At 39.6% G+C, this 12,668-nt stretch overlaps 1 protein-coding gene across 6 annotated transcripts in view; it reads right to left on the bottom strand.

Moving 5' to 3' along the window:
* The window catches only part of caskin1 (CASK interacting protein 1), a 105,872-nt gene that overhangs the window by 32,024 nt on the left and 61,180 nt on the right, over window positions 1-12,668 (bottom strand). For all 6 annotated transcript variants that reach the window (XM_023349241.1, XM_023349245.1, XM_023349243.1 and 3 more), the window contains exons 3-7: window positions 7,211-7,308; window positions 5,928-6,073; window positions 5,082-5,177; window positions 4,858-4,988; window positions 2,161-2,269 (exon numbers count right to left, since the gene is read on the bottom strand). In XM_023349241.1, coding sequence (XP_023205009.1) covers window positions 2,161-2,269; window positions 4,858-4,988; window positions 5,082-5,177; window positions 5,928-6,073; window positions 7,211-7,308 — 580 coding nt within the window. The remainder of the gene's footprint in view (window positions 1-2,160; window positions 2,270-4,857; window positions 4,989-5,081; window positions 5,178-5,927; window positions 6,074-7,210; window positions 7,309-12,668) is intronic.

The following is a 12,668-nucleotide window of genomic DNA, read 5'->3' on the forward strand; positions in this document are numbered from 1 at the left end:
TTCATTTAGTTATTTATTCATTAGGTTTATTTGACAGGAACAGATGCACAAGAACGCAGAGAAACTGAATAAAACAGCACTTCCACGCCGGAATCATGGTGCTTATAGTGTAAGCTAATTTGCACCACTCTATGGGTTTTTCTAAACATTATATCTAAAAACTATTAAGAAATCAAATAGTACTAATAATGTAAACTAATAAAACATAATATTGACAACATATGCAAAATTATACATATAAGCAAGTAAATGGAAAATATAATAAACGTTTGTTTTGTTTGTGTCTATCTATCTAGCTAGCTAGCTAGCTAGCTAGATAGATAGATAGATAGATAGATAGATAGATAGATAGATAGATAGATAGATAGATAGATAGATAGATAGATAGATAGATAGATAGATAGATAGATAGATAGATAGATAGCTATCTCTCTAGATTGCTGTCTACTAGATAGATAGATAGCTAGTCTTTGTAAAATTTAAGATAAACAATTATATACAACTTTATTTAAAAACCATCTAAAAAGTGCTCAGGTTGTCTGAAGAATTCATTTTTTGTATATCTAGATACATATCTCTAAAAAGCTGTCTAATGAGCTAGAGTCTAGACAGCTATCTATCCGTTTAACTAGATAACTAACTAGATAGCTAGCTAATTATCTATGTATCTATCTCTTTTATTTGGGAGTATCAGGGTAACGTGGCTTGAAAATGTTGCCCTTATGTGCGTTGATGAGATCAAATCCTGATAACACACATTGATACTTGCAGCTGTTATAAGACAAAATGCACAATAATAAACTCAGAGCATATTTTCTCTCGCACTGCACTATAGTTGTGTTAACAAAAATGAAAGCATAACGTCTCCTGTGCTTTGAACTCATAACTGCAGCTGTCTGGATGCACCTCAGTGACATCAGCACAACATAACCACATTCCCCTCCGGCTTCTCCTCTTAATTACAAACCGCATCTGATTTGTCAGCTGCAGGCTGAGGAGCGACATTTTATTTGGGGTTTGCGGCATCAAACACGGACTGAATGAACAAAGATGAAGTGGGTGCTGAGGCGCTCCGGGGTAACGTCTCACAGCCTCTCAGAGTCAGGGACCTGAATGTGCTGCGTTCTCATGCCGGAGGAGCTGCAGACATCCCGACATACGGCTGCTTCTGTTTTCCTTCGGGGCTAAACCGTCACTGTCACAAGGAGGCCGTTTGGCGTTAGCACAACCTCTCTCATAGCTGTGACTCACTGGTGTCACATGAAGCTGCAGGGTTTTTTATTAAACATGCGTTCATAAAAAGGCAGCAGCATAAAAGGGGCAGTGTTATGTGTTTTCCAGGCACATAGTGTCATTTAATAGCACAATCAAGTAATTATGTCACCGCAGTTGTTATAAAAATGCTGCATATGTTAAATACGACTTTAAAGAAAGAACCTCCTGCTCTTTCTAGTGGCTCGTATGATGAGCACAGTTGAGTTTCACCAGGTGTTTGCTAAGTGCTGCTGGCTAGTTTGAGGAGTGCTACGTCCACTCAGGTGTTTTGCACAAATCAATAGTTGCTATGGGAGATTAAAAGAGTTTTTACACATGCATGAAAGAATCAAGGCAACACTTCGGGTAGAATTGTAGCATGACTTAAAGCTCAAAAACAGTTAATTTTAAATGATACTGCCCTTTTAAGAGAATGCCAGACATTTCCAGGGAAAAGCTCGCAAACTTGTCATCATTTATGGGGTCAAAACCACAAAACATTACGCATTTTATTCCACTTTTAGTTGCTACGTGTCTGTCGTTTTCACATATTTATTTTTGTACAAATAAATATCTGAATAGACTATTCTGCATCTCCCTTAATATAACCAACAGTATGAACAGTGATCTAGGGATGTTTTCTATTGATTATTAGGACATTAGATCAGCTTTACTTCAGTATTTAGCTGTTTGGAAATTTTTTTTGACTGTTTCTGTTTTTTTCCATACAAATCTGAACCTGTAAAATGCCAAAGTGACATTTCCGCACTTTTCAAGAGTAATGTTGTGTAGTAAAAACGACAAAAGTGAAATCTTTCTTCAGTAAAATCTTTTTTTTTCTTTCTGTGTGACAGTCCAGTCCCTGTTTTGTAGTTTTTTCAAGGATTGTGTTGTAGTTCCGCTTACCTCCAGCAGGAGTCTCACCACCTCCGTCTTGCCACACAGGGCTGCTTCGTGAAGGGCAGTGCCGGCTTTGGTCTGCCTGTTGATGTCGATGCCGGCCTGAATCAGCAACCTGACAGCAGAAGGCGACAGAGAGAGAAGGATAAAGAGATAGAGAGAGAAGAAAAAAAATAAGGGAAAGAAAGTTGGAGGGGGTTTAAAAGAATGGAAAATATGTCCAGAAATGAACCGACACCATTCAGCCTGATAACTGAGAGAAAGAAACTGTGTGGTTTATTGTCACAGAAAAGGGCGTGTGATGGTACTGCTGATCAAATCTTCAACAGAGCATTAAATTAATAACTCTTTTAGTACACTCTGAAACATTTACGTGAATTTGGTGGAAGACAAATGTGAAACAATGAATTTCTTTTTTTTTTTTTTTACAAAATCTCCAGTGGCGCGATGTTTGGTGACAAGATGAAACTGAGGCTGAATTTTCCAGCAGCAGGTGGGCTTCTTGTGAAACACAGAATGTGTGTTAAACAGCCAAAAGCATTATGTTAAATACGGTGGAGGAGTTGTGATGCTGTGGGCCTGTTTCTCTTATAAACAACGTTTGAGTCCATTAATCCTTGGAAATATCAGGAAATCTTAAAGTAAGCAATTCTTTTTTCTTCAACTGAATAAATGTTCTTCAATGAAAACTTTGGTTGTATGCTGGTGGTGCAACAGAAAATACATTAATCCAAAGGGTTGTTGTTATGTATTTTTCAGCTACATAGTGACATTTTATAGCACAATCAAGTAACTGTGTCACCTTTGGCTGACTTAAGAAAGTTGACTATGATATTTAACGCCTTGAAATTGGGCCTCTGTCTCTTTAAGAAGCTCCTGCTCTTTCTGAAACTCCACCTTCAGGAAGTCATCACAGCATGGCTCCTTTATTAACCCTTTAATAACGTTTTTAGCAGCGTTGCACTGAGTAGCAGCTCCTATCAAGCGCTCCAGTTCCACCAAATGTTTCCTAATTGATGCTGGCTAGTCTGGAGAAGCTGAGTTAGGGAGTGGCAGGGAAGGAGCTTGGAAACTGCAGCTCCAAGGAGGAGCTTCGTCCTCGAAGGCGGAGCTAGGTCCACCCAGGTGTTTTGCACAGCTGAATGGAGATTAAGGGATTTGTCAAACATGCATGAAAGTATCAAAGGTATGTTTTAGATGAGAGAATAACATTCTAACATGATGTAAGGCTCAAAAAAGATGATTTTACATAACAGTGCCCCATTAAGGCATTTTTTCCCAGGGCTGCCAATAAATGTATTCAGCAGTATTTGACACCCTGCAGCTCATCAGTTAGACTCGCTCCGTTGCTTGGCTCCAGGAGTTGCCACAGAATAAAATATGCATCCGACCAAGTTTGCTCTGTTTGCTTATTTGCATTCTGGCTGCGAAACAGAGAAGGAGATCAATGCAACTTTTATCGCCGTTCATTAGAGACAGTGTGACAGCTCAGTCTGGACACAGCTGGCACAGAAACAGAAAGCAAAAGGAATCTGCCAAGTCTGGCTTTGTCTGATATTTTCTCTCTGACACATTTCAAGTAAAGGAAAAAAAAACCAAACACTGAAGTCCAAAAAGCACCTGCTCCATCAACCTGTTCAAGTGGTATTGAAGACAGAGGAAACTGTCATTTCTGTTTTAGTTTTCTTGAAGTAACACATTTTTGGAAAGAAACTTGTCTCCTTCCCCCCATGTTTTCACAATGGGAATGGTGCATTTAAGGGTTGTGCTGTATTAGTTTTCTACATTGTTTTAAAGGTTAAAAGTTTCATTTAATTTGACCAGAGAACCATCTTCCACATGTTCGCAGTGTTCTCTAGATGAGTAAACTACAAACAGAACTTCACATGGCTTTCCTGTAACAAAGAACTGATCTCCAAAGTCCATGATTAATTGTTGTCATGTCAACCAATTGTCTCATCTGAGCTGTGGATCTCTACAGCTCCTCCATAGTTACCATCAGTCTCTTGTAGGGTTGTCAAAATATTTTTGATATAATCAATTAAAAAAAAATGTATCAAACATATTTGTTTGGATCAAAGTTCCAAACAAAATGACCCATCACAAATGTACGACGGCATGTTAGGGAAAAGTTCATCCAGAGGAATGTAAGAAAGCTGAGGAACAAACATTTCCTTTGAAGTTTCGTTATTTTTTGTTTAAGTGTTTTGTTTTATAAGCGTGTCTGTTCCACAGGTAGTTAGCCACGGTTACTGAGCATCGTTTACCAATGTCACTTCTAGAGAGGAAGGTTCTGCTCCACTGGCTGTGACAGGCTCTAATCTGCCGCCCTCTGCTTCTCCTTTCTGCCTTTCTCGTGTTTTTTCCTACATCCCAGTTTTCTCTCATATCATTTTCCACTGCAACTGAGAAGGACATTTGTGACGGGAGTTTATCTGCAGCTGCAGACCCATTCTGCTTTCTTCAACCTGAAGATTTGTGCTTAAACACCGACACCATCACGTTCCACAAAAGCGTAAACGAACGTTAGCTCAGACCATGGTGGAATGGTCTTACAGTAACTTTACGAAGACAAGATGGAGCACAGGGAGGATTTGCAAACACATCCATGTGTTTGAAAATTTTCAGTCACTTAGACACAAGATAGATGGAAACACATCCCAGATTTTTCCACATTCAAATCTTAAACAGACACACGAGTACCTGATGATGTCTATATGTCCGTTTTTGGCAGCCAGGTGGAGCGGAGACATCCCGTTGGGGTCTGCAGTGTCTCCCTTTTTGGGTTCCAACAGAGCGGCACACATGTTGCTAGACAGCAACAATTGGACCACCTACACACACATCGGCAAAGAGATCACCAGTTAGAAAATGGGTTTTATTTTTCCAACCATGTTCTCCAGACAGAATGAAGTACAGCTCCTCACCCCAACCCTGCCGAATTCACACGCCAAATCCAGAGGGGTTTTCCCTGCATTATCCACGATGCACGGGTTGGACTGGTGCTGCAGCAGCATCTCAGACTGCAGTGAAGAATGACAAACACAACACACAAGCAAGCATGTCAGAAAAAGACTGGAAAGACGCATACCAACACAAATATTTCTGCCAAACAACAATGCATTTTTTGTTAATGTCTATTTTTTACAAGTCCTGACTGGTAAAAATCCTAATTATTTTAATGTTTCTAAGTGTTGAATAGCTAATTTGTTGCTAGTGTGAGCTAGGAACAAAAGAGTTGTACTGAATGTGCTAAGTAAGTTAGCTAATATTAGCAAGCTGTAATAGAAGTGTAAGTTGTAGTTTTTCTTTTTGTTAAATAAGCAATGTTTTTTGTTAGCATCTTTATTTACACACTCTTAAGTTAACTAGCTAATTCCAGAGCCATTTGATTTATTTATTTTTTTTTTGTTGTTGTTGGACTAGCTTTAGCAGGGCTGGTCAGTAAGATGGTCAAAAATCTTCCTAATCTTCCTAAGCTAGGTAATATTACCAAGCTGTTTTGAAATTAAATTCCAAGAAAACACAAAGGGTGCAGGATAAGGAAGTCTGTATATATTAGTTAAGGTGGTGCTAAGACGTTTTCTGCTGTGCATATTAATCCATATTAATTAAATTGGTGAGCTATTAAAACAGGCAATGTTTTAAAAGACTGGTGGAGCTTAGCTTAAGAGCAAAATGGAGCAGCAGTCAGAAGAAAGATGTCTGTTTTGTCAGTCTTGAATATTTTTGTTAGCTTCTTAGCACCGAGGTTGATCCTCAGTGTCACTTACCACCTCATAGTGGCCATGTTGTGCTGATAGGTGCAGAGGTATCTGGCCCTCATCTGATTGGCCGTTGACAGATGAACCCGACTTCAGCAGCATCTTCATTGGCTCGGCCTTCCCCAGCCAGGCGGCATAATGCAGCGGCCGCATTCCTGCGCCAAAAACAGCCACATAAGTTTTTGTTGGCTGAGTTCTAGTTTTAGGTCCCTTAAAAAATATGATTAAAAGCTTTGAAATAAATAGATATTTTACTGCAGTATCAAAACTAATCCTTTGAGAAAAACCTAAGTTTTAATTTGAGGACATTTAATTACATGTTAGAAATTATGGTTGAGGAAGTTCAAGATCCGTATTTATGATGTCACAACAAACAGTGTTGGTGAAACTGCAACAAACATCTCCATAGCAACCGTTAGGTACAACTCACTGCTTGGGTGTTATGCCAGGAAAAAGTTATTTCTGTCACACCATCATGAACATAAACATGTGGAGTTTTTTGAGTGCTAAATGAGGCTAATGTTGAATTTTTTTTTGCTACAAGCACCGCAAAACACAGGATGAATATCTAGAAATCCTTAGTGTTAAGTACGGTGGAGGATCTGTGATGCTGTGGGCTTATCGGTCTTTCAATGGCCTAATCTGGAGAGATTGTGCAAAGAAGGATGGTTAAATAGGTTGAAGTGTTTTTAATAAAATCTTAATGTAAAATCTTTTAATTACTGAAGAAACGGATCCAAACTAAAGGACAGATTTCTTATATTTGCCAGTGTCAGATTATGCTCATGTAATGAAAGGAATTACTTCATAATTCATTTTACTTATTGTTTCTGTTGGTTTGTTTATTTATTTTGGATATGTCTTCCAGTTGCAGAATTAAATGTTGATGAGAATTTAAAGTTTACTGATCTTTGAAAATGTGTTCTAGCATTATTATGTCATCAGTATCATATTACTTGAAAATTGCCTCAAAACAATGTAACTGTTTATCTCAATAACTAATTGGACAATTTACCATGACAGGCCTGTCACCATATCGACAACTTGACATCAAGTAAAGCCAAGGCAGCTTTGTAGTAGAAGTAATAAATACTGCCTCCTACAGGTAGGTGTTAGTCACTTACACTCAATGTTTTTGACAATTTACAGTTTGCAATGAACGCACAATTACGTATTAGCATAAAAAGATGCAGGTATCTGTTTGTTGTGAACTGTCACGATTGTGGAACAGCAAAACACTGGAGGAACTGATCAGTGAAACGTTTTTGTACGTCGGCTGGTTTCCTCCATACCTTTCTGGTCTCTGATGTCGACAGCGGCCTGCGACTCCAACAGCAGAGAGACCAGCTCCAGGTTCCCGTTAAGAGCCGCATGATGCAGGGGAGAAAACCTGAAGGCACACACACGCACACAGAAAACATCAAGAAGTTTTAGGGTCAGACCATTTTTAATATGTATACCGCACACATCCATAAACATGCAATCACGGGTCAGAGATGAGGACAAAGATAGCATGACAAATGGATTTAATAGCAGGGGATTAGGGATCAAACATGTCTTTGCTGCAGAGCTGTTAAACAGGCCAGAGGGTGGAGAGATGGAAATGCATAGTGGAGATTAGCCCAAGCGGGATCACGCATCATCCTGCACATTATTCAGGGAATGTGGGTGTGTGTGTGTGTGTGTACATATATGTACTACATATAGATAATCACCATTTTCACCTTCAAAGGCCAGTCATTTGTAGGAAGTAAGGACGTTTTTCTGATCTTCACTTTTGCTTTGCAGTTCTATTAGTTAGATTTAGAGGCATTGTGTGAATTCAACTGTGGATAGGGTTAAGGTTAGGTGGACTAGTCTGGTACTAGTTAGGGATAGCAATAGACCAGCAGTGATTAGTGTTACAGAAAATGTCTGTGTTGGGCATAAATGCAGTTACTTAATTGAATGGAAGTCAAAACAAAGTCCTCGGACTGATTGAAGGACAAGGATTTGTGTGTGTGTGTGTGTGTGGCCTTGTTTTTCATACACTGTAAGGACCATTAACACTAAAGCTACATTGTGAGGACCCACTGCTCCTCATGGGGCCCAAAGCATGAGCCCCATAAGAAGAAGTGCTGTTTTTGGGTTAGTGGTTAGATTTAGATGTAAGGTGTAAATTAAGTTTTAGTTACGGTTAGGAGTAGACTAGTAAACTAGGGTTAGGAAAAATGTCTGTTTAGACATAAATTCAGTTACTAAAATCAATTGAAGTCAATGCAAATTTCTAATATTGGTTGAAATACAAACTTGTGTGTGTGTGTGTGTGTGTGTGTGTGTGTGTGTGTGTGTGTGTGTGTGTGTGTGTGTGTGTGTGTGCGTGTGTGTGTGTGTGAGTGAGAGAGAGAGAGACTGTGTATGCATCTGCAGCTTGAGGATGGCACTGTCATGTCAGCTATGATGGGCAAGGATGATGAGAAGCATAAGGAGAAAAAGGCATCGCATAACCCAAGGACAAAGATTGGCAAACAGAAATGAAAGTGCCTCCAACAAACACTCATGAAAAGTGACAGTAAATTTTTTTTTTAACTCCCTCTGTCAGTTTAATATTGTATGTATCGAGACTGTTGCTCTTAGTATATGGTAACCATAGTAAAATCCCATTTTGAACCCATATTTAGCAAAAATGTAACAGTAGTGTCTGGAAGTACTTTCACCAATAAAAATTACACCTTTGCTGATTAGCGTTAGCATCGTTTTTATAGCTACTTATCGTCCGTCAGTGCTGGCCTTTACGTAGCTGAAAACACTTCGTGTAAGAGGGTAAAACAGGATTATGGAGGACGTGTGTCATAGTGGTATAGTCCAAAGCAAAAACAGCTGCAAAAGCACTAGGAGCATATTGAGGATGGTTCCCAACAACTTAGCTTGCATTTGACATACTGAGTAATGTGTAAAAGCCTCCATGAAGATTGCTACATAGAGCTCAGCTCTTTCACCCACTGCTGAGGTGAACGCTGAGTTTTTAGTCCTGCCCATTTGCTTCTGCAATCAATGGTAGATGATCTGAAAGTTCTTGGGGTCACTGAGCTCAGCGGCTAAACTTATGTGTAGTGAGAAGACAAAGTGATTTGAAAGGGGCAAACACAGTTGACTCACGAGGTCGAGTGTCTTCGGTTTTGTAGATTTGCTGCTATGTTTAGCCATCAGAAGTTTAGCCTCCTACTGGACTTTACAATGCTACTGCACAGAGACGATGGTGTGATCAACTCAGCAGTTGTTTTCAGGTCAAGCTTTATATCCATGATCTACACAGCTAGGTCAGGACTGCTGAGCATGTGATGCAGTGACGCAATCTGAAGCAAAGAGAGCAGCAGGAAGAAGGGGGCTGAGTAATACCCATCCACCTAGTATCTAGTAGGAGCTAGTGACTAACCCACTAATAGGGAACGTGAGCTGGGCTTAGACCGTCGTGAGACAGGTTAGTCTACTGATCATGTGTTGTTGCAATAGTAATCCTGCTCATTGTAGCCTCTGGTTTGTAGCTCCAGAGACTACAAACCAAATAATCTTCCCTCCAACACAATGCCTGCGGATCTATTTCTGGTATGCTGTTCTTGTTTTTCCCTAAAGAGAAAAACATACCTTCACATTTTCACCAACATGGAGATACGACAGAAATGGACGAAGCAACCCAACGATAGCGGGACGAACTCCTACCACTGCCGCCCGTCACAGGAGAAGTCTTTTGGTTTTAGATGAAAGTTTTAAATCAAAGTGTTATATTACCAGTGAGAAGACCTTTACTGGTAACCCTTTCAAACAAGATATGTTATCACAGGGGCAATTTCAGGTTAGGTGGTCCGTGACTGTTCGTTAAATGGGTTAAATGGTCCTCAGCCTGAAAAAGTTTGAGAAACATCACCCCACAGGTTGTTGAAACTTTTTGGGCGATGGTAACAACAGTGGTAGGAGTTTGTCTTGTTGGTGGTTTGAGCCACTGATTCATCCATCTCTGTTGTTGTGTCCTTGGGCAAGACACTTCACCTTCCTCGTCTGCTGGTGTTGGTCAGAAGGACTGATGGTGAGATATGGCAGCCTCATGTCTGTCAAACTGCCCCAGGGCAGCTGTGGCTACAGTCCAGTAGTTTGCCATCATGTATGTGAGAATGGAAATGACTGATTTTATTGTAAACCGTCTTTTAGCGTCCTGACAAGCGTCTGCTGTCATTTCTTTTTCCAAACTGTACATTCATGACCTTCGTTGGAATTCTAAATGCCACGGCTTCACTTGCTATCGTTAGACTTTCCTGCACTTTCCCTTATACCGCACTAAGTAAAGCCGTTTGTCAGACTGTTTGGAAATGCCTTCATAACCTTCTCCAGTTTGATGGGCAGCTATTTATTGCTTTTCTCAAGTCATTGCTAATGTCTTTTCTCATTGGCGCTGAGCTAACACAGTGATGAAAGCTCCAACATGGCAAATTGCAATAAATGCATACATTTATAGCGCATTTATAGCGAGTATGTTTATAAGAAACATACTGTCATAATATAGTATTATGACTATTTTATAATTATTATTATATAATATAATATATTATAATATATTATACATATATTATACAATATAATATATAATATAATATTATTATTATAATACTATAATAATATAGTATTATGACAGTATGTTTGCTACATACCCTCATAATTATATGTCACTAAAACAGAATGGGTGGACATAGCTTTTCACACACAGACGCTTCTGTATTTTGCTTTTTTGTGAAATGTCCCACAGCTTCACAAGGCCGCATGTACCTTAGTTTAAAAAAGACAAACCAATCCAATGCCAGCTGTTAACTGTATCTAACCAGCAGGTTTCAGTTCTGCAATCAAGCTATGTGTGTCTGTTGTGAAACAGTTAGAAAACTGCAGAGAGAGGCTTTTTCACTGACGGGCTGTTGGGCACCCTTTCAGGACAGTAACATCCTATCATAAGTATGGAAGGATCAGGGAGAAGAAACGCTGGAAATCATAGATGTTTATTTTGGCTTTTCATCACAGCAGCTCCTACTGACTGAATCTGGAGATGTTTTGTCAGGTGGAAATGTCAAAGAAGTGGTCAAATGTGCGATGAATGGAGCCGTTCTCCGGACTTGCCTCTGTGACCGGAAACAACCGAATGCAAAAATAAGAATGGCTGACATCAGCCTGTTTGCTTGACAAACCCTGACAAAACTGGACAGCAACCTCCGAGGAACCGCAGTCAGACACAGTTTCAGCAATGCTACATTTTACAGCACTCTGTTTGAAAAGTGATACTGTTTTTTACCTATAGACTGTAAAGCAGAACATGGGCTAAGGCCAAACTGCTTCATAACAATGAAAAATTTGACTTTTAAATTTGTTTGTTATGTTGAAGTTTGCCTCAAAAGGGAACATAAGTGTCTCTCAACAGATAATAATTAAGGTTGGGACTTTAAAACGTTGATTAAGATAAACTAATTACACACATCTCAATGATTTAAAAGTGGTAACACATTTAATCAATTTTGTTGTACATACAAAGGTTCCGGCTGGAACCTTTAGACCGGGCGCTGCGTCCTTCCAGACGTTTAGCACAGCTGAATGGTTGCCACGGGAGACTAAAGGATTTCTCAAACATGCATGAAAGAATCAAGACAACACTCCAGGTATGTTTCTGATGAGGGAATGACGTTGTAGCATGATGTAAAGCTCCAAAAAGTTGAGGTTACATAATGCTGCCTGCATAAACCTCAATTAAAAGTAAGAGAGTGTCTGTAAAACCAAAAATACTTTAAAGTTTCTAACTAAGGCAGTCAGAAAGCTTCCTCGCCATCATCTTCAACTTTTGAACTCCAGTTGAGGAGGAAAAACTTTAATAAAAGACCAGTTCTTTTTTTAGGTTTGATTATATCAGCATGACGGACAGCCCGACACCGATTGACCCCAATCAACTTGTGTCAAACTGACTAAAGATCGTTTCCTTTAACAGAGGAATCTGAGAATCTAAAGTCTCCAGAGTCCCTCTGATTACCGTATATGACTAACTTTATAAAAACTGTCAGCTGTGTTGTTCTGCAGGATGGATGACGGTGACTGTAACGCATTCTTCCGTGGCTAGGGTTAAATCTCGGGAAAAAAATGCTGCACACTTTCTCCATTGGACTCACCTGTTCCCTCCAGAGTTATACAGGGATTCCACCATTAAAAAAATCTTCCAGCGTTTCAGCTGGCTGCAGGTATTTGTACAGTACGGAGAAGTCTGTGCTTTTGCCAAGTTGTAGAACGTGAAATGCAATATTTATCCCCTACATCTTCCTTCCCCCGCCTCACTTTCTCAAACGGCCCGTCTGAAAGTCTGACCGCTTCTCAACAAAGCTCTCTTCTACGTCTCATCTGGCGCTTCCTTTCCAGTCGCTCCCTTGCTGTTCTTATCATTTTCTATTTCCCTCCACAAACCCATCTGATGCTTCCTGTTCCTGAGGCCAGATTGGGACACTTGAAAAGAGCATTATGCAGACATTCAGTGTTTCATGACATCTATTGAGCTTTAAAAAATTACAAAGAAATATTCATCCTATACAAGGTCAACATATAGTTGGGATCCATTGCAAACAATAGAAAAAAGGAGCTTTAGAAAATAATGAACAGGCTCTCAGCAGTGGTATTAGTGACTGAATATACTTAAACTAACATAATCTTCTTGAGTTCACGCCTGCCATCAATTAAAGCAAAACTACGTCCAGC

This window comes from Xiphophorus maculatus, chromosome 16 (genome assembly GCF_002775205.1).
Source record: "Xiphophorus maculatus strain JP 163 A chromosome 16, X_maculatus-5.0-male, whole genome shotgun sequence".
Classification (NCBI taxonomy): Eukaryota; Metazoa; Chordata; class Actinopteri; order Cyprinodontiformes; family Poeciliidae; genus Xiphophorus; species Xiphophorus maculatus.